General features: G+C 53.5%; 1 protein-coding gene, 1 long non-coding RNA gene and 1 other non-coding gene across 7 annotated transcripts; 1 reads left to right on the forward strand and 2 right to left on the reverse strand.

Moving 5' to 3' along the window:
- Positions 1-1,965: 1,965 nt before the first annotated feature.
- On the forward strand, positions 1,966-20,179 carry PICK1 (protein interacting with PRKCA 1). 5 transcript variants are annotated; one of them, XM_032492231.1, is made up of 13 exons: positions 1,966-2,367; positions 2,526-2,623; positions 3,721-3,832; positions 8,615-8,743; positions 10,902-10,968; positions 12,121-12,210; positions 14,583-14,636; positions 15,178-15,240; positions 16,021-16,154; positions 16,549-16,641; positions 17,453-17,503; positions 18,106-18,250; positions 18,745-18,967. In XM_032492231.1, the coding sequence occupies exons 2-13, from the start codon at positions 2,583-2,585 to the stop codon at positions 18,819-18,821; spliced, it is 1,056 nt and encodes a 351-aa protein (XP_032348122.1). In that variant the 5' UTR covers positions 1,966-2,367; positions 2,526-2,582; the 3' UTR covers positions 18,822-18,967. The 5 variants fall into 5 exon arrangements, with proteins under 5 accessions (XP_032348122.1, XP_032348120.1, XP_032348121.1 ...); XM_032492229.1 differs by having other exon boundaries at positions 1,971-2,269; positions 18,740-20,179; XM_032492230.1 differs by having other exon boundaries at positions 1,971-2,217; positions 18,740-20,179.
- On the reverse strand, positions 5,038-5,109 carry TRNAS-AGA. The gene has a single exon. It is a non-coding gene; the product is annotated as a tRNA-Ser (tRNA).
- LOC116667518 lies at positions 6,483-12,934 on the reverse strand. Its single transcript, XR_004324328.1, has 2 exons — positions 12,354-12,934; positions 6,483-9,734 (listed from the first exon to the last, which is right to left on the reverse strand). It is a non-coding gene; the product is annotated as an uncharacterized LOC116667518 (long non-coding RNA).
- Positions 20,180-20,456: the final 277 nt, after the last annotated feature.

Consider the following 20,456-nt stretch of genomic DNA (forward strand, 5'->3'; position numbering starts at 1 on the left):
TTTCCTGGAGACTCTGATCTAATAGATCTGAGACACAGCCCAGGAGTCTGCATGGGAGATACTTCCCTGGCAAGTCTGATGCAGGGGCCTGAGCATCCTTAGGTCCTTTAAGTGTGCCATTGGTCCTGCTCTCTGCAGCAGTTGGGCAAAATGTTTATAATGATGAATGATAATAAAACCCTCTGATATTTGTGCCAAGTGAATCACTCTGGAGGCACTTTCACACCTGTTTATCCTTTGTATCTTCATCTTTACAATTTCTATCTTTGGAGGGAATCATCATCCTCATTTTACAGGTACCCACCTCAGAGGCAAAGGTCGACTTGCTCAAGAACCCCCAGGTCTGAAACAGTAGAGCTTGGATTCGAGCTGGGGCCATCCCAGCATAATTGATTGCCAAGTGAGTGAGCCAAATAACAACTGTTTTAGGAGCTCAGGAAAAAAAAAGCAAGATTTGTGAGCCAGGATTGTCTGGTAAGGCTGCCTAAAAGAGATAGATTAGAGCTGGGTGTGGAAGACGGAGAGGACATGGAACAAAAGAGGGATCTAGGCATCTCATCCTCACCTGGGAAGAGGGGACTGGAGTGGGCTGGGGGGTCAAGAGGCTTGAGTGACATCTGTGTCATGTGAATTGTTTACAACACACTCACACCTGTTTCTCCTTTTTATCTTGACCTTCACAAGTACCTTTGGGAGAATCATTGTCCCTAGGCTACAGATACTTAAAGCTTAGGGTCAGGTAGTGCCTTGTCCAAGATCCTCCAGCTATAAAATGGCAGAGTCAGGGCATGAGCTAGGGCTACTGTGAGGTGGAAGAACCACAGTCCATGTTAAATTATCTGGGTCTGGAAACTGCTGATTTTTAAAATCGAAATTCTGGTCTGCAAACAGGGCTTGGAATTTCCAGCCCTAGCTCTGCTACTGACCATCTGGGAGACAAGGGGCAGTGCCTCTCTGAGCCTCAGTTTCCTTACCTGCACAATGTGGCTGACAATATGTGTTCTCCTCTCACAGGGTTAAGGTGGACTTTGAAATCCTGTGAAAGTGATCTGGACTGCAGAGCAGTGGGTACTTGAGAAAGGCATTGCTATTTGTGGCATTCTGCACAACTGCTGAGACTTGGATTAGCTCCCTAAGGAGGGGTGGGGTGGGGCTCCCATCAGGCCATGGGATTTGTGGATAATATCCTTCTGCATCTCTCCTTCCTCTGCTACCCTTGGGAGGAAGGTGGGCAGGCCTGGACCCATGCTGTCATAATGAAGCAGATGCCAGATCTGGGGCTCTGGGAGCACCAACCATCTCCAGGGAACCCACTTTACACAATATCAGTGGCAGCAGAGGTTGGCGGGGAGATTTGGACTCTTCGACTGGGGAGCACTGATGGCGTTTCCTCAGGTACATGGGAGCTGTGACCCTCAGTGGGACCCCAGGGGAGCTGCTCCTCAGAACTAAGGAAGGAGATGGGATGTGAGGAGTCTTTCACCAAGTACCATAGGAAGCATCTGCTTCAATGTTCTTAGTTTGCATTTGGAGAAAGGAGGGACGTATAGTTAAGGGAAGGGAATCCAATCTGTCATTAATAGCAGAGCCACTGAACACAGGTGTGCAGGTGTTAGAAGGGCACTGGGGTAGAAGGCAGGAGTCTCACGGTCGAGATCTGGATCTTATACCAACCGTGCGTGGCTCTGGACAAAATCTCTTGCTCTCTCTGGCACTTAGTTTCCTGGTCTGCACTACTCAGATTAGGCTGGCAGCTCGGACACTGTCATTCTATTAGAGGAGTCACAGCACCCCAGGACGGGTTGCTGAAAATGTGAAAGGGAAAGTGTCAGGGTTTGTAGTTCACTGAATCTTGCGGAAGGTCTCCCTAAAGATGCTTCCGTTGCCACGGCAACTGGCCCAGCTGCTTGGTCCCCGGAGTCCCGCTGAGGAAGCTGGGAAGAACCCTGCCCTTACCAAGATGGCGGCGGCCACAGGGCAAGGGGCGGGTTGAGCGTCGTCGGCCTGTCCAGACCTTTACTCTGTTTCCGCTTTTTCATGCTAACGGGGAGCTTCCGTCAATACTTGTTCTCTTTCCTGGTTCTGGGAGCCCCGGGAGTCAGGGAGGGAAAGGCCGCCTGCAGGGATCGGGGCAAATACCCAGGGCGGGGAGGCGGGACTTCCGCGTCCCGCCGGAAGTGACGCGACAGTCGCGGCCGCCGGCAGGTGGACCGGCAGGTGGGTTCAGGTGCCAGCCTGGCCCAGACCGGCTGTGGGACCGACGCTTCCGGTGAGCGACAGAGGCAGCTCCCAAGGGCCTGGAGACCCGTGGGTGCGGGCTCTGGAATCTGAGCTCCTCGCCCTAGCCTGGATCCCCGACTGTACCTAGTAAGAATCACCTCCCCCCACGCCCCAAACCCGGGGGCTACCCCTATCTGTCCAAAGGAGAAGTGGGGGGGGGGGCTTTCCCAGATCGCCGGGGTTGGGGTTGGCATTTCGGCACTTTGGTTCCCTAAACCGTGAACTCTTTTCTCTCCCGGATACAGTTCCCCATACCCCTGCCGAGCTGGGCAGTTAGCCAGCCCACCGAAACTCTCGGAACCATGTTTGCAGACTTGGATTATGACATCGAAGAAGATAAACTGTGAGTATTTTGTTACCTCAAGTCCCAGGAGTGCAGGAGCCCCAGGTCCCTCAGGTCCCTGGACTTCCCAGTTCCACAGACCCTTGCTTTTCAGCGGGGGATTAGGTGTTGTACTGTAGCACAAATGAATCCTGCCCTTCTAGGAGCTTACCATCTGTAGGGGGCTGTGGACACTTTGAGGCATAATTGCAATGCAGGGCCATAAGGGCGCTAATGGAGAATGACCAGGCTACAAGGAGAGCAGAGCAGACAGAGCAGTGCCTCTGCTGGGGTGTTCAGGGAAGGCTTCACAGAGGAGGTGGCAGCTGAGCCATGTTTTGACAGATGAATATGAATATTATAAACATAACTTCCTCCCCAGCACAGATGATTAGTGGACAGATTTTCAAAAATTAAGTTAGTCTCCTTATTAGAATATATCCTCCCTCAGAGCAAGGACTGGGTCCAGTGCCTTTCCATGTCCTCAGCACTCAGTATGGTGTTCCACATCAGTAGGTTGTTTGTCGAGTGAATAATAGAATAAATGAGACTACCACAAAACATACATAAATGCTAATTTATAGTGAAAACTGAGAGGTAATTGAGTACAGCAACTGAGAGATGGGTGATGGATAGTTTAACAGGAGAGGGCTTCTGGAGGAGGTGACCATACTGTTACATATTTGCCTGAGAAGGTGACAAGGACAGAGTCTGACTCAGATCTTAGAGACAGAATGAAGGAAAGGGAAGGGGGACCTATTTTTTTGGATTTCCTGCTCTGGGCTATGTTGGCGTTAAGTGCCTTCTGTGTACTTTCTTACAAGAACCTTAATAAAGTAGCCATTTTACGAATGAGGAGACTGAGATGCAGAGAGGGTGACTTACTCATCCAAGTCCCACAGCTGATAAATGGCAGAGTTGGGATTTGATCCTTCATCGGCATGACTCCGAGTGCTCTGTGTGTTCCAGCACAAAATGCTGTCTTATGGGCCAAGTGAGAAAGAGAAAAGGCTTGCAGCATTGGGAGCCTCTTGGGGGTTTTGGAGGGCCTATCCCGGTCCCTGTCTCCTCCAGTCATCCCTCCTCCAGGAGACTCAGCCTCACATGCTTTTCTCTAGTGGAATCCCTACTGTGCCTGGGAAGGTGACCCTGCAGAAGGATGCCCAGAACCTGATTGGGATCAGCATTGGAGGAGGAGCCCAGTACTGTCCCTGCCTGTACATTGTCCAGGTACTGAGTGCTTTGGAGGTGGGAGGGAGGTGCTGGAGGGGGCGAGCCACCTCCCAACTTGGGCATGTCAAAAGTTTATTTCTCCACTCTGCACGGCTGGCTCCTTTTCATTCTTGAGGTCTGACCTCTTCAGAGAGACCTCCCAGATACCCCTCTCAGTAGGTCTACCCTCACTGTCTGTACTAATGGATTTGCTCGTTAGTTCTGTAAGTAGCTGGTTTTCCAGACTCTCTGCACTGTGAGGGCAGGATCTCGGTTTGCTTTTCACTGCAGTCAGCACCGAGTACAATGCCTGGCATATAGTGGACCTTCAATAGAAATGTCCTCAATGAGTCAACAAAACTGTCAGCCTTCCATACTCTCACAAGTGAAGTGTAGTGGAAAGACTAAAAGACTGTGAAATGATAATGGCCTAACTTCAAATGCAAGCTTCCCAGCTTGTTAACAAGTTACTTAACCTCTCTGGCCTCAGTTTCCTCCCCTGGAAAGTGGGGATGTAAAATATGGAGATCTGAGCATCTTTGGGTTGTTGTGGAGATTAAACAAAGTGACATAACACAAGGCCCAGCCCTTAAGCATCAGTCACTCAATAGCAGCAGCTATTGTTTTTACTGCAGTTCACTTTCCCAGATGACCTGCCAGTGGTACTGACCAATTCTGTGCTCCTTATAGAGGAGGCTGCCCTGGCGATACTCTGTCAGCCTTGACTCAGGAGTGGGGACCAGCCTCCTTTACTATATGGCTGGTTGGAGTTGGCGATCTTTCTGTAGCTTTGGAAGGAAGCCTGCCACCTCAGACATAAACTTGACCTAGATTTTTACCCTGTTCTAACCTTCTCAGCTTAGTAGCCATTGGTGGCAGATGAGAAATTGCAGCCTCTCTGAGGATCTTACAAAAGAGTCACTTCTAAGGCCTTGAAGACAGATTCCCTGGGTCTAGTCTTGCTTGCTCAGGGTGTGGCCTTTGTGAGCTTTTTGGCCTCCTCTGACCCAGGAAGTGTTAGCGAGGCCTCCTCCAGGCTTCTGTCTGCTCAGCCCCTCCTGCCACCTCCCCTACCCCACCTGCTAGGGACCAGGTTTGCGGTATAAATTGCAATTATAAAATAATCGAATTGATTGTTTTTTAATTTTTTTAAAATTTAAAAAAATTTTATTTTTAATATTTTTTGGGGGGCAGATAATTAGGTTTATTTATTTTTTTTTTAATGGAGGTACTGGGGATTGAACCCAGGACCTTGTGCATTCTAAGCACATACTCTACCACTGAGCTATACCCTCACCCCTAGAATTGAGTTTTAAAAATTAAATTTTACTTTTAGCAAAGACTGTCTGCTGTGCTTTGAACAAGTCAGGGGTACTAAAAAGTCAGTGTCAAATAAGCAGTCCATTGCTCTACCCTTTCTCACCGCCCTTCCCCCACCCTACCCCCACCCCAGTCCCAGCAGCAACGCTGCTTTCTACCCTTTTGGCTGTTTATTCACGTATGAGCTCTCATTTTTCTCAGTAAGATGCTTATCCTGTTTTCTTGATCTATTGCTTGCAAGCATCTGTCAGCTTTCCTCAGTCCAGGAGATGAGAATTTAGCTTTATTCTGAAACCACTCAGCCTCCTCTCACTCCATCTTCCCTACATAGTTATCTTGTAAATTTTGGTTAAATCAATATCAGTGCAACAGATATATTGGGGAAATATTTTCTGAGGGCCTGGACAGGCTCTTCTATAGGCACTAGAAATTTCTTTCTTTCTTTCTTTTTTATTTTTAACATTTTTTTATTGAGTTATAGTTGTTTTACAATGTTGTGTCAAATTCTAGTGTGAAGCACAATTTTTCAGTCATACATAAACATGTATATATTCATTGTCACTTTTTTTTTTTCGCTACGAGCTACCACAAGATCTTGTATATTTTTCCCTGTGCTATAGAGTATAATCTTGTTTATCTATTCTGCATTTTATAAATCCCAGTCTGTCCCTTCCCACCCCCCACTCCCTTGGCAACTACAAGTTTGTATTCTATGTCTATGAGTCTGTTTGTTTTGTATTTATGTTTTGTTTGTTTGTTTTTAGAGATTTCTGATCAAGAAAAGATAAGAAAACTTTCTTATTTCTTAGCAAGAAAGCAGACGCCACCCTCAGAGAACTCTAGAATGGTAACATGCTGTTTTGCACACTGAGCTTAACACTCTACTGTGGCTGTGCTTTTAAACAAGTATTTTTATTGTGAAATTCACATAACATACAATTAGCGTTTTAAAGTATACAATTCAGTGGCATTTAGTGCATTCACTAAAAGCAGCCACCACCTCTCTTTAGTTTCAGAACTTTCTCATCACCCCAGAAGAACAGCTCATGCCCTTTGAGTAATCACTTCTTGTTGAAGTTCATTCAGGTTACAGCTGGTTTCAATACTTCACTCTGTTTCTGGCTGAATAGCATTCCATTGTATGGCTAGACCACCATTTGTTTATTCACTCATCTGTTGATGGACATTTGGGTTGTTTGTATCCTTTTGGCTGGTATGAATAATAACACTGTTGTAAACATGCAGGTACAGTTTCTCTGGACATGTGCTTCCATTTCTTTTGGGGTGGAATTGCTGGGTCATATGATTACTCTGTTTAATTTTTTGAGGAGCCTGTGTTTCTTCTAACTCAATTCTTCCCCGCCCATTTTTTTTTTTTTTTGAGTAATTTGTTGTTTTTTCCATTTGCATTCTCCTTGTATTTTAAGTTCATTTTCCTCAGTCAGACATTTCCCATCATCTTTCTGTCCCCACCCTTCTGTAGTCTTTCCTCTTTGAACCTCCCCTGCCCTCTCCTCCACTGGATTCCCCCATCTCCAGGATCCCTCTCTCTTGTCTTACCCCCCCATCTTGGTGGAAGCCCATCTTCTGTAGCTTTCTGAGAAAGGCTGCGTGGGAGGAGGTAAATTTTTTGAGACCTTGTATCTCTGAAAATGCCATTATTTTGTCTTTTTGTTGTTATTCTCATGTTTCTTTCAGTTGATACCTGAGTGGATCAAATTTAAGAATGACTGTCAACTTTGAAAATCATTTCCATTTAGAAATTTGGTGGCATCATTTCATTGTCTTTTGCCAGTAGCAGCGTTGTCATGTCTGATGATGTCAGTCCTACTTGTGATCTTTTATTTGTAGTGTCATTCTTGATCTGTCAAGACTCTTAGGCACTTCTTTTTGTCCCTGGCTTTCTGAAGTGTCTTGGCATGAGCCTTTCTCTGTCTGTTGTGCTGGAGCCTCAAAGGGCAGATTCATCGGGGAACCCCGTGTTTTCTCTTCTGTGAAAGTCTCACGTGTGATCTCTGATGATGTCCTGGTCGCTGTGTTCTCTGTTCCCTCCTGTGGAACTCTGATTGGTTAAATGCTGGGCTTCCTGAATTGACCTTCTAATACTCTTTTTCTTTTCTTCTGGTTGTCAGTCTCTTTTCCACTTTCCTCTGCTGAGTTCCCAAAGCTGCTGTGGCACTTTAAATTTCAATTATGTTCTGCATCTCTAAGAGGTCTCTCCTGTTTTCGAATTGATCCTTTTGCATCATCCTATTCTTGTCTTTCAAATCACTGTGAAGATGTTCATTATGGTTTTCTTTTTGTTTTTGTGTTGTTCCTGCTTCGTTGCTGTTTCCTGTAGTTCCTTTTTTCTCTTTGAATGTTTGGTGTTTTCCACATGGGGTGCTTTTTCAAGGGCCCAGTATTTCTTATCTGTCTTTACATTTAAGCATGAGCCCTCACAGTTACCTCAGTGCTTTTAAGTTCTGTGTCCTGGCCCTGTCACCTGGTGGGTTCCACTGTGGGGCTTTCACACAGAGAGGCCTTTCCTCTGGAGCCATTCTGGGCCAGGTCCTCCCTCTAGGCTCCTGAGGGTAAGGGTGGTGAGCCTGGTTGCTGGCGGTCTGGGGGCTTACAGGGGTTAAGGGGCTGTGGGACTCATTGTTCAATGTGTAAACAGCTCCAAACCCTTAACCGCTTCTGTCCAGTGCTTCACCCCCACCTCCCTCGTCCCTGGGCCCCAGAGTTGGGGGCTTCTCTGAGGAATAAACCTCTGTCTTCCCCAGAGACAGAGTATGGAGGGCTGTGTGGGTGAGGAGGGAGCCTGGACTTGAGTCCATCCCCTTACTTTCTATACCTTGCCTTCCACCCCACTAAGGATGTTTCCAGAAGTCAGCTTTCTTGGTGTAACTTCTGTATTCTTGTTCCACCTCTGCACACACTTGTGTAGACAGTTCTTCCCTTGCCCTGAGCGTTCCCCCACACATCTATCCTTTGTCAGACACATCGACCTCACTCAGCCAGTGAGGGCAGACCCCGTGGAAGGAGTCACCTTGGGGGAAGGGGCTTACATGTGCAGTGGGCGGTGGGTCCCTTGCTCCTTGGGGATGGAGAGTAAGTGCAGGAACTGATAAGAGGTGCTTTGGGGCTCCGAGTCAGCACAGAGCAGCATTGTTGGGGAAATCTATAAAGAAATAGCTTTGGAGGAGTAAACACTCTGATGGGCGTATAAGGTTTGGTATATTTGAGATCAGAAAAGGAGGATCTCATCAGTCACATTTACCTCTGGCCCTCCTTCCCCTCCCCCAAGAACACAAGGTCATTCATTTCTGGCTGCTCAGGCACTTTCTACCCTGCCCTTCTCCAGCATCGCTTAAGAGATAGAGGTAGAGCCCAGGACAGAGCCGGGTACCGATTAGGGTGGCGGGAATGACTGTGCCCCAGCAGGTTTCTTCTCAGTTCTCCTTTCCTCCCCCTTCCACCCTCCTTTTGCACCCACAGGTGTTTGACAACACCCCAGCAGCGCTGGACGGCACCGTAGCAGCCGGCGATGAGATCACCGGTGTCAATGGCAGATCAATCAAAGGAAAAACTAAGGTGGAGGTGGCCAAGATGATTCAGGAGGTGAAGGTATGAGCTGTTGTGGGAGTGGGAACACGGAGGCACTTCTGAGACCTCCAGCCTGCCAGAGGCCCCTGCAGGCCTGGAAGGGAACTGGCCCTTTCACAGCTCCCCTCTGGGGAGCATCAGGGTCTGGGTCACACCACTGCCTCCCTCGGTTTCTTCCGGGTTCATTCAGTAAATGTTAATTATACTCCAGGACTTGGGCTGGGCCTGGGTGCGAAAGTGGGCACCAAGTCCAAAAGGTCCCTGTCCTCAAGCTCCCAGGAGAGCTGTCAGACTCGGAACCACACCTTAGGGTGAGCCAGTGTGTCCCCTGTCAGGGCTGCAGTGGAAGTTCGGAGTCCAGGGTGAACCTCTCTAGGTCGGTAGACACCTGGGAGATGTTCACTGGGCCATGCGGGGCCCAGGAGGGTGTCAGAGGGAAAGGGGAGCCCCCACCTCTATCCCTGTGGGAACTTTCAGTGCAGTGGGTCCACTGGGCTCACACCCCCCCAGGGACTCTTCTGGGCCTTGGGGCAGCTCCCAGTCCTGCAGACCACAATCACACACTGCCTGTTCCCTGCTTCCCCTCCCCGCCCCCACTGCTCCAGGCCGTGGCCTCTCCTCGCAGGGCCCCCATCTCTCCTGAATGGCAGGCAGCATCCCGGCCACGCACGGATGCAGGCAGCCCCTTTGCCATGTCCTAGAGATTTTGCTGCTAGTGATTCTTGGGAAAGCAAAACAGTGAAGGAGGTGCAAAGTCATAGGATGTTTAAAAGTCTGAGAGTCAAGAGTCCCAGCTGTCCGTTGAGCTTGGCCGAGTGTTTCAGCTCCCTCACCTCAGCCATCCAAACCTCTCCTCACCTCCCATCCATCCTCTGTGTCTTAAGGGCCCGATACCAGCATCCGTTACAGTCCCTCTTTCTTACCTTAGCCCAGGGCCAGCAGCTTCCACCTTCTCCCCTTTATTCTCCTCTTCTGCTCCACCTGGCCTGGAATTTACTGTCCCAGGCATTTCCTGTTGGGCAGAGGAGCTCATCACGGAAGGTGGTGGACCATGTGTTTCATTCTGGTACAGAACCGGGGTGCACGTGCCCCGCCTGGATCCCCTTCCTCATCCCCCCATCTCTGCTCGTCGGAATCCTCCTCATCTTCCAAGGTGTATCTCATGCCAGCCCCTCAGGTTGCCCATGAGGACAGGAGCTCTTCGTGTGTGCACAGCCTTGCCGTTCGCAGGGATCTCCCCAGGGGTTATGGCCCCTGTTTTGCCAGTGCCCAAGGGGAGGGGAGGGTTTGCTTGTGATCTGACAGCTGGTCTGACTCCCACTGCGGTGCTCCTTCCGTTACCCTCAGCTGCTCTCGGTGGTGGTCCCTGAGGACCCTGCGCTGCAGCCTGAGAACCTTTTGCATCTACCCCTGACTGACTGCATTGGGTCACTTTGATTTCCCTTCAGGACTCAATTTGAAATCCTGTGTTGTACTTGAATGGATTCAGTCCCAAGTTCAAGGGTCTTAGGATTTCAAGAACAAGAGCAACTGTGGTAGCCTCACATGGTCAGGGAAGGCTTCTGGGGAGAAGCCGGCACCTCCCTTCCCGTCACTAGACTAAGATTTGTGTAATTCCCCATTTGCATCGGCCTCCCTTGCTGGCCTCGGGCCCTGGGGGCTGGGGCTGCCCTGCACCTGCTCTCTGGCGTCCCAGCAGCAGGCACAGAGAAGGTACTCAGACATGTTTGTGGACTGAATGGAGGGACTCCTGAGGATGGGGATGATTTTGAGGATACTCTCACAGGAGAGGATACTCCGTATGGTGAGAAAAATGAGGTAGCAGGGGTTTGGGGTATGGCTGTGGTGTGGGGGAAGGCAGGGGTGCCTGGTCTGGCTGGGGCACAGGACATCAGAGACTGCCAGACGGTGAGCTCTGTGACAACAGGGACCATGTCAGTCCTTATCCCTGCTGATTCTCTGGGGCTTGGCTCATAGTGAGAGAAGGAGGGACCTGGGAGCAGACTGGTCACCATGCAGGGCCCTGTTCTGGCAGGGCTGAATTGACAGCCACTCGGGCCCTTTCCCAGGGCTCAGGATGCTCTCATGACCAGAGACTGTAGGGCAAACAGGCCTCCCCAGGAAAAGGACTTGGGGTCTGGGGGGCTCCGTCACAACTCTATTTGTTCTGCTTTTCCAGGGGGAGGTGACGATCCACTACAACAAGCTGCAGGCGGACCCCAAGCAGGGCATGTCCCTGGACATTGGTAAGCTGGGCCGGAGCAGTGGTGTCTGGTGGCCCCACAAGCCCCTGCTCGGCCTTTTTATGACAATGCACCAGCAGCTGTGGTCTGGACTTTTCTGATCAAGCCAATCCAAGGGCCTGGGGAGACTCAAAGTTCTCTCCCTGTGGCTGGTCCCGGGAACCTATCCCTGCCCTGTGTTTCTTCCCCTTTCCCCAGCCACCTCTTCTGGGTCCATGCTGCCCTTGGGTTGTCCTTTTTAGGCCAGCCTTCCAGCTCACCAGGCCCAGCCCCTCATCCTTCTGAAAGGGAGGGTGGCCCAGCCCTGGCACCTTTTGCCCACCTCCACACCTCCCCTCAGCCCTGGCCTTTTCTTCCACCCACTTGCTCCCAGGAAGGCTCAGGGTCTGAATTGGACCTCAGTTTTGGGCAGAGAGACACATTGCCTTCTGTTAGGGAAGCTAGGCCTTGGTTCTTTAGAAGCTTCAAGACTCAAGAGCTGGATAGTAGCTTCGAGGTCCTCTGGACCAGCCACCTCATTCCAGATCAAGGCCTGAGACTCAGAGAGGCTCTGTGTCCCCTAGGTAAATGCATACGCAGATCTCTGGGGTCCAGCACCCTTTCCCTATGCTCTTGGGCCAGAGCCACCTCCTAGTTTTTAAGGAAAGAGGCTAAGTGCAGATGGAGTCTGTCCTGAAGGTTCTTCCTCTAAAACCCTTGGGTTCCATCCCAGTCCCCTTCCAAGGACTGGGTATGTGACCGTGTGTGTAGTAACTGAGCCTGGAGCCTGAGGCCAGTTGTCATTGACAGTGCCTCCACTCCTGGATGTGAGAGAGACGGAGAAGAGGTTCTCTTTGGTTGGCCTGAGGGCCCTATCAAACCTGGGCAACTCTGGGGTCTCAGTGGTAGCCGGCAGCTACTTCGAATGCCAGGCCCTTGGTTAGGTGCTTTACATGTTCACCTTCCAGGTTCTCAACACCTCTCTGAAGTGGACAGTGAATAGGGCAGGGGGCCAGAACCCCAGTTTGGGACACTCCCCACTTCAGTCACCCCCACACCAAACCCCAGTTCAGCCCCTTCTGCCCCTGGGGTCATTCCCAGTGAGTGGTGATGGGTGCAGGGATGGCCGGGGCCCCAAACTCCACCTCACTGAGTCCCCTTCTCACCTGGTCCCAGTGTTGAAGAAGGTGAAGCACCGGCTGGTAGAGAACATGAGTTCGGGGACCGCAGATGCTCTGGGCCTGAGCCGGGCCATCCTGTGCAATGGTGAGTCCCCTCCTCCCACCCACCTCTGGTCACAGGGGCCTCAGGCCTAGGCGTCCAGGGGGAGGGGCACCACAGCTGCCCACCAAGCCGACATGGGGCCCTCTGACCTGAGCCTGGCCTCTGCTTGTGGGGCCAATACTCACCATCTCTTTGTATCCCTGAGGCCTATCTATCTCCCAGAGGGCATCCACAGTGGTCAGCTGAGGCATCTTACAGCCAGTGTCCCCACTTCCGAGCAGGGATTCACAGGCTCAGGTCGTAGATGAGGAAACAGAGTCACAGTGGAGAGAGGTGCCTCCTGCTGGCTCCCTGAGCTGGTGCCTTCGCCACTGCCCCAGCTGCTCTCCCACAGCCAGGCCTCGGCCCCTGCCCCGGTGCCCCGCTCCCAGCCTGCTTTCTCACCCCAGCGCACACTGCACTCAGCTCCCGGCAGCCCGCTTGGCCCCTGCTTCTCTCCAGAAGGTGGCGCTGCTGCCCTTGTCCCAGCAGTTCCTGCCCAGGCTGGAGGTGGCGTACAGGCACATTCACACCCACGCATGCGTGTGCACACACCCTCTCTCCAGGGAAGGAGGGGGCAGTGAAACACTCAGTCTGCTCCTACCATCACCAGCCTGAGTTTATAAATAGCAGCAACTTCGCTGTGTACATGTGGGGACAGATATAAATACCTGTATAAATTGGAGGCTCAGCTGGGCACACTGGGCTTTATTGGCTGGGACGTGGGGGTGGGGTCTCAGCTTGTTCCAAATGGTGTACAAAAGTGGCGGCTGCTATTTCCAGCTTCTTGGTGTCTATAAATCCCTGTTACTGTAGTTACCATGCGTTGAGATGAAATTAGAACTGGTTGTTGTGTTTTTTCCCCCAGACCTTGCAATTTCCCCAGCCTTAAATAGGGTTTCTAAAATTGAAGCTGTCATGATGTCCCATGACCCAGCTAAAAACAACAGCACGGCGCTTACGTGGCTCCTTCCCTGCCAGGCTGGTCGGGTGCCAGGGCTCTGGGGAGCCAGGGCCTGGAGGCCAGCCGGGTGACCGAAGCCTCCTGAAGGCCTCCGAGATGCTCCCTTCCAGCCCCCAGAGTCTGAGCTTTCCTTTTTGACAGCACAACACACGGCCATCTTCTCTGCCCAGAGAAAGGCCCAGATCTGGCTTTTGCTATTCCCCTACTCTCTTGCCACTCAAAACCCTGGCCCCGGTCAGCAAAGGAGCCTGGGGGGCAGAGGGCACCTCCACCTGGATAGCCCTTGCTGTGTGCCTTTAGGCAAGTTCCTTTACCTCTCTGTCCCTCGGTTTTCTCTGTAAGATAAGGGAAGTAGTCTCTGCCGCAGAGGCTCATATGGAGGAAGGACTGAGCTATGTGGAGGGAACTCAGGGAGGCCAGGCCCTGCCCTGGGAGGCCCGGGCAAGGAAGCCACCGACATGGGTCTTGCCCTGCAGTTGCTGCTGGTGCTCCTGATGGGGATGTGGGAGTGGAAGGATGGTGGTGCTCACTGCTGGTGGGCACCCTGCCCTGCCCTAATCTGGAATGCCAGGGCCCATCCCTGGCAATCCACTTGCTCCCATTTTGAGCCCTTGAGGTGAGGCAGCTGCCTCCACCCCTCACCTTAAAGCCCAGCTGTCTGCCAGTCATGGCCTGGCTACTGTCACTGCTGGACTATAAGCCTTGAGGGCACAACTCAGATTTCATTCACCACAGTCATTCCTGGGTCTCACATGGGGTCAGGCGCACAGTGGATGCTGGAGAGACACCTGTTGAGCAAATGAAGACACTCACCAAGGCCTGCTCCAATGTGAGCTCGTCCTTGGAGCTTTTCCAGAATTTCTGTCCCCTCCCCAGATCATTCTCCCTTCTGATCCGTCGTGCGGTGGGAGGGCTGCCCTGAGCCTGCGCTGGAGTTCTTGTATCTGTCTCCTTCTCATCTCTCACTGCCTCGCTCCTTGGCCGTTGGCAGGGTTTGTGTTAAAAGAACAGGGGCCTTGACCACTAGGCGGGGGCTTGCCTTCTGCTGACTGTGGAGCCACCCATGGGTTTGGCCGTGGGGAGGGCCCAACCGTTTTTCGCTCATGACCTTTGGAAGTACCTGCATCATTGTCATCTTTCTGCACCTTTGGAGTGCCCCAGCCTGCTGGGGTGGTGCTCATGTCAGGAGCGTCCTGAGGGGACATCCTGTCCGCCCTCCACTTGCCTCTTGTCTGGCTGTGCTGGGCTCTTTACAGAACACGCCTGAGCCCAGCTGCCCCCCTGGTGCCAGATCCCCCTCCCTGGGTCCCCATTCTCTGCTGCTCCTGGTTCTCCTCTGGGGGCCACCTTGCCCCTCCCGAGTGGGCCCCTGAATCTCTCCCCTCACCCCGCGGCTCTCTGATCCTCACAGATGGGCTTGTCAAGAGGCTTGAGGAGCTGGAGCGGACCGCCGAGCTGTATAAAGGTGGGCAGGCGCACCCTCTGGGTGGGGGGGTGGAGGGGTGGTGATTCCAGTCTGGGAAGTGCTCTGCGCTGGCTGTACCCTGGGGTGGAGCTCTAGAGCACAAGGTGGTGACAATGGGGCAGGAATCCCCGCCTACACAGTTCTAGGACCAGGGCTGTTAAAAACTCTTAACGAAAAAAATCTTAATGCATACTTTTTTGATTATAAAAGTACTTACATGCCCATACAAATCAAATAATGGCATGTGTAAACCTAGTGAGAACCCCCAGAATCACACTGTCCCAGAGGTAAAGCCCAGGGGAGGCTTTGTTCACCTTCTGCTCCTGTGAAGTCCTGGCTCCCCTGTCTGATGGGGGCTGGTCATGGGTGGGGTCGGGGCTGGCTGAGCCTTCAACCCTGGGCCCTAGTGAGGCTGTGGGAAAGGTCTGAACCCCAGGAACATTGAGAGCCTCGGGTGGGGTGGGTGGCTGGAGGCTGTGTCCTGGGCCAGCGTGGTCCCCACCGTGTGCCCCCATCTCCCTTGGTTGGGTCTCTCCCACAGGGATGACAGAACACACCAAGAATCTCCTACGGGCCTTTTATGAGCTGTCTCAGACGCACCGGGGTAAGGATGCCCCAAACCTTCTTTGTGACCCTGAAAAAACCCTTGACCCTTTCTGGGCTCAGCACCCACCCACCCCCATACAGTGAGGGTGCAGCCAAGCTCCTCCCCAGGGCCTCTCTCTTGCCCATGCTCAGGCAGACACACGGCATCTGACCTCAGGCCAGGTTTGGGCTGCACATGTCTCAGTGCTGGGTTGTAGCAATAATGGGACCAGTGGGGAGCATCTGGACCAGCTAGTCTCCTGCGGGGCACTGTCACTGGTCTGGGTCCTGTCCCGTCTATTTGTACTGGTGTTTATAATGCATAAGGCCCTTCCGTATTCATGATCTCATTTCCTATAAGTTTGTTAGCTGTGCGGGGCAGCTACAGTTCACCCCATTTTATGGTTGAGAAAACAAAGCCCAGACAGAAAAAATGGTCATGTAGCTCCTTAGGGACGGGGTTGGCCTTAGGACCAGATTCCCAGCCCAGTGCTTGGCCCTCAGACAGCTGCACCTCCTCCAGCCTGGGCCCAGCCTTCTCATGGTCCGGGCACTTTGGGGAATGAGGGCCAGTTCCCTCGGGTATAGACTCAGCTTTCTTGGGGATTTAGATCCAACACTCAGGGGTATAGACCCACCTTTCTTGAGATGTAGACCCACCTCCCTAGGGTTGTAGACCTCAGGCAGACCTTGGCCTCCAGCCTGCCACGCCCCTCGCATTGCTTATCCCCAGCAAATCCCTGGCTTCTCCGTTAAGGGGGCAAGTAGGGGCTGCCTTCAGCACAAACTTGTCATGCAGCCTTTGGGGACGTGTTCTCCGTGATCGGGGTGCGGGAGCCCCAGCCAGCTGCGAGTGAGGCTTTCGTGAAGTTTGCCGACGCCCACCGCAGCATTGAGAAGTTTGGCATTCGGCTGCTGAAAACCATCAAGCCGGTAGGTCATGTCGAGCGTGTGTGTGTCAGCATGTGAGGGTAGAGAGGTGACAGTGTGGCGAGCAGAAAGGGTCCCGTTCTGGAGTCGGAGCACCTAGGTGCAGGGTCTGGCATGGTCACCTACACAGCTGACCGTGGGTAAGTGACTCCGCCCCCTTGGCCTCAGTGTTGCCCTCCAGGCTGGTTTCTGGCCCTGGCTCCACCAGAGCCTCAGCTTGCCCTGGGCCTAGCCTGTCTTCTCATCCTTGAATGGACAGGGCTGTCTGGGAGCATCCTTTGGCTCTGACACTGAGTCCATTAGAAGGATTGACACATCAGGCCATTCCTTGTCACCCTGGCCAGCCTGACCCCCCTGCCCGTGGGGTCCTGAGCATCTGCCCCTCCTCCCCTTCCAGATGCTGACAGACCTGAACACGTACCTCAACAAAGCCATCCCAGACACTCGCCTCACCATCAAGAAGTACCTGGACGTGAAGTTTGAGTACCTGGTGAGTGGTCTCCAGCTTCTGGGGTAGGTGAGGTGGTGGGCCCAGCCTGCTGGGGTAAGAACCCACCTGGAGATTTGCCCTTTCTCCGTCAGCTACATGATGGCCAGCAGGACAGGGCCAGAACCTCTGTCACATCTGATTGAGGATGTGAGACCAGGGGCCTGGGGAGGTGCTGGGGACTCGGGCTCAGAGCAGCCCCTGGGAGCCTGGGGTGGGCAGAGCCCTCACTCTGGACCACTCTGACCCCATGGGAATTTTTTGGTCACTTTTAACAATGAGTTAGACTAGGTCAGTGGTTATAAAGTGGGTGCCAAGGAATGCTAATGAGTTTTATGTTCAAATAATAATTCTGTGGTCAAAGGAGTTGAGGAAAAAATACTCCACCAACCAAGCCAAGGTCCTTTGCTTCAGGACTTCTCAGAGCCTTTGATTAGGCCCATGTGCGACCTGGGCCTTCCAGGGCCTTCCCCAGCTCTTTGGACCATGGAACCCTTTTTTTCCCAGAGCATCTCTTGGGACTTGAGTGTAGTAAATCCTGGGCTGTCTGTCAGGCTCTTTTCTCCTAGATGAGTGTCCTTGCAGCCACCTGAGCCTCCTGAGCAAGGGCCAGTCCGAGTGAGGTGCCCACCTCTCCCTGATGCGTCTGAGCCCATCCCAGCTGAGGGTACGCAGGGCCCATGAGGCCTGGCATAGCTGCTCCTCTGGGTAGCTCAGTGGTACAGCATGGCATAGGAGGAACTGGGGACATCGGGGGGTGGGGGTCCAGGTGGTGCAGCCACTCTGACAGTGTGGCCTCACCTGTCCCACACAGTCGTACTGCCTGAAGGTGAAGGAGATGGACGACGAGGAATACAGCTGCATTGTGAGTGCCACCGGTGGGCAGGATCGTGGCCCTGGTATTGGAAAGGCTTGGGATGTACAGACCTTCCCCTACCAGCCCCAAGAATGTGCTGGGGACACCAGGTGCATCAGGACAACCCCCAAAAAGACCTGAGGGGCTTGGCCAGGCTCTTGTTTCTGGAGATGTGGGGCTATCCACCCCCAGCCCCGGCCCCTCTGGGCCTTAGAGTGCTGGTCAGCTTGCTATGGGACCACTCCCAGTGCCTGCCCCCAGACCAGCTGCCGCCCGCCCCAGACTTTGTGAGGCTCTTGCAGGGGAAAACTGACTCTCTTAACTCCTAAGAGGCACTTTTACTTCTTTAACATTTTTGGTATCAGGGTCCATCTATGACTAAACGTTCATTTGTTTAATGCAGCAAGGGGTTAGTGGTTTTTTTGTGTTTTTCACAAAGTTATTATTAAGTGCTTCTAGCAATAGCTGACATCTCAGAAATGGGGAACCATGGGAGCTTTGAAGAGTGCGGTGTGGTGCAGGGGTATGAGCTTCCTGCCTCCGCCCCCAGCTGCCCCAGAGCAGGCTCCCCGCGCCGCCCCGGGTCCCTGATGTGCTGCTCCCTGCCCCAGGCCCTAGGGGAGCCCCTGTACCGCGTGAGCACAGGCAACTACGAGTACCGCCTGATACTGCGCTGCCGCCAGGAGGCCCGCGCCCGCTTCTCCCAGATGCGCAAGGATGTGCTGGAGAAGATGGAGCTGCTGGATCAGAAGCACGGTGAGGGGCGTGGCAGGCACTGGGGCCCGTGGGGCACCCTGCCTCAGGCAACCCCTGTATCACCTCAGTATGGTCCGGTAGGAACCATCTTCTCCCCATTTCAGAGCTGGAAAAACCACGGCCCAGAGAGGTACAGTACTTCCCCGAGGTCCCCAATACCAGCCCACAGCAGAGCTCTGAGTCGGACCTAAAGTGGAAAACTCTGGCAACAGCTTCCCGAAGCCTGGCCTGGGTGGGACTGGCCATGCCCCGTGGGCTCCTTGGGGTGTAGTCCACCATCCCCCCACCCTGGCAGGGCTCCTCCACTCCCTGACCTGGGAGCTGGGAGGCTGGGTTCTGTGTAAGGCCGGATAGCCCTGGCCTTGCCCCCTCCTGGGGCATGAGGGGAAACCCGGAGGAGGCAGGCGGGCCTAGGCAAGCATGGAGGGTCTCCTCCACACGCAGGCAGCCCCGGCCCGCTGACTCCTGTCTGCCGCCCTCCTGCCCCAGTCCAGGACATCGTGTTCCAGCTGCAGCGCTTCGTGTCCACCATGTCCAAGTACTACAACGACTGCTACGCGGTGCTGCGTGATGCCGACGTCTTCCCCATCGAGGTGGACCTGGCCCACACCACGCTGGCCTACGGCCTCGGCCAGGACGAGTTCACCGACGGCGAGGACGAGGAGGAAGATGACGATGAGGACACGGCAGCCAGGGAGGCGTCCAAGGATGCGCGAGGGGCTGCTGGGCCCCTGGACAAGGGCGGAAGCTGGTGTGACTCCTGAGTGCCCCCTCGGGGTGCAGCTCTGGGGGGTAGGGTGAGTGGGAGGACGGCAGCATGGGAGCAGGGGTGGGGCCACTGCACAACAGGGTGGCGCATAAAGGCCTGCTGGCTTGGGGCGCCTGCCTCCCTGCTCCTCTGTCCTAGCACAGCGAACCCGGGCTCCCGCCCAGGAAAGGCACTGGGGCCATGGCCTGGGACCTGGACACTGGCCCCCTCCACCTCCCCTTCCCACCTCCCCAGCCAGTTGGAGAGCTTGGTCTTTGGACCTGCCTTAGGAAGGAGAGAGGGCAGAAAGAAAGAGGGGTTGGAAATGGCAGGAAGTCCAGGGCCCATTCCTCATGGGCACCTCCGCTGGCCCCCGGAGCCTGCCGGGAGTGGGGGGCCGCAGGTGGACAGCCGAGGTTGGGGCCAATGTTTCATGTACACCCTCACCTCACCCTAGGCTGGCCCCAGCCCAGCCCACACTCACCTCGGCGGCCTTTATTTATTTTATTCTCCAGCTCAGCACTTCCCTGGGGAAGGGCTGGGCGCTGGGCCTGTATTGAATAAACACAAACCCATATGGAGCCGGGCTCTTTGCAGTGGCCTCATACCCTCTCTCCCCTTGACACCCCCTTTTCTGCCACCCTGATCACAAGAGAGGGGGGCAACAAGTTTTCCCAATGTTCCTTTTATAGCACTGACTCCTTAGAGCAGCCCTGTGGGTTAGCATTATTGTCTGCATTTACAGATGGGACACTGAGGCTCAGAGAAGAGTCTTGCTCAAGGCCACATGGTGTACAGGGACAGAGCGGGATGTGGATGCAGATCTGTCATTTTCCCTGCCTCGCAGGCTTCCTGCTCTGTGGGGCCATTTATGTTCTCCCTCGTCTTTGATCCTTCAGTGCTTCTGGCCACAAATTAAACCTTTATTTGGTGAAGAGCAGGACAGAGACTGGGTCAGAAGGACCCGAGGCCCCAAACTGGCAAGAGAGTATCCAGGGTGCCCCAGGCCTGTCCTGCCAGGGCCGTGGGGAGGAGCCCAGCGGACGGAGCCTCGCTCCTATTCTGTGTCTTTGCAAAGTGGTAGAAGTAGGGCGGCTGTGTGTCCAGCTTCACCTGCACAGTCCCCGTCCACTCCTGTGGTCCTAGTGTAATTATTAATGGTGGCTCTTTTCACTCTCAAAGTGTGCCTGTTTGGACAATGAATTATGTGGTCATCCTGAGAATGGGAGGTATACAAGAGGGTGTGAGAGGTGGGCAGGGTCCGAAATGGATTTTGAGTACTCTGTCCTGGGCAGAAACCCAAATGGGATTCTCAGGCAGGACTGGGAGTGTGGAGAGAAGGGTGGGCTGTCACCACGTGGGTTCCCTTTGGGTCGTCGTGAGGATTAGATGCGTTAACTTGTGTGCCTGGCACAGGCAGTGCACTATGAGTATTTGTTAAGTAAGATGTAGTCACTG

Source organism: Camelus ferus, chromosome 12 (genome assembly GCF_009834535.1).
Source record: "Camelus ferus isolate YT-003-E chromosome 12, BCGSAC_Cfer_1.0, whole genome shotgun sequence".
In the NCBI taxonomy this organism is placed as follows: domain Eukaryota; kingdom Metazoa; phylum Chordata; class Mammalia; order Artiodactyla; family Camelidae; genus Camelus; species Camelus ferus.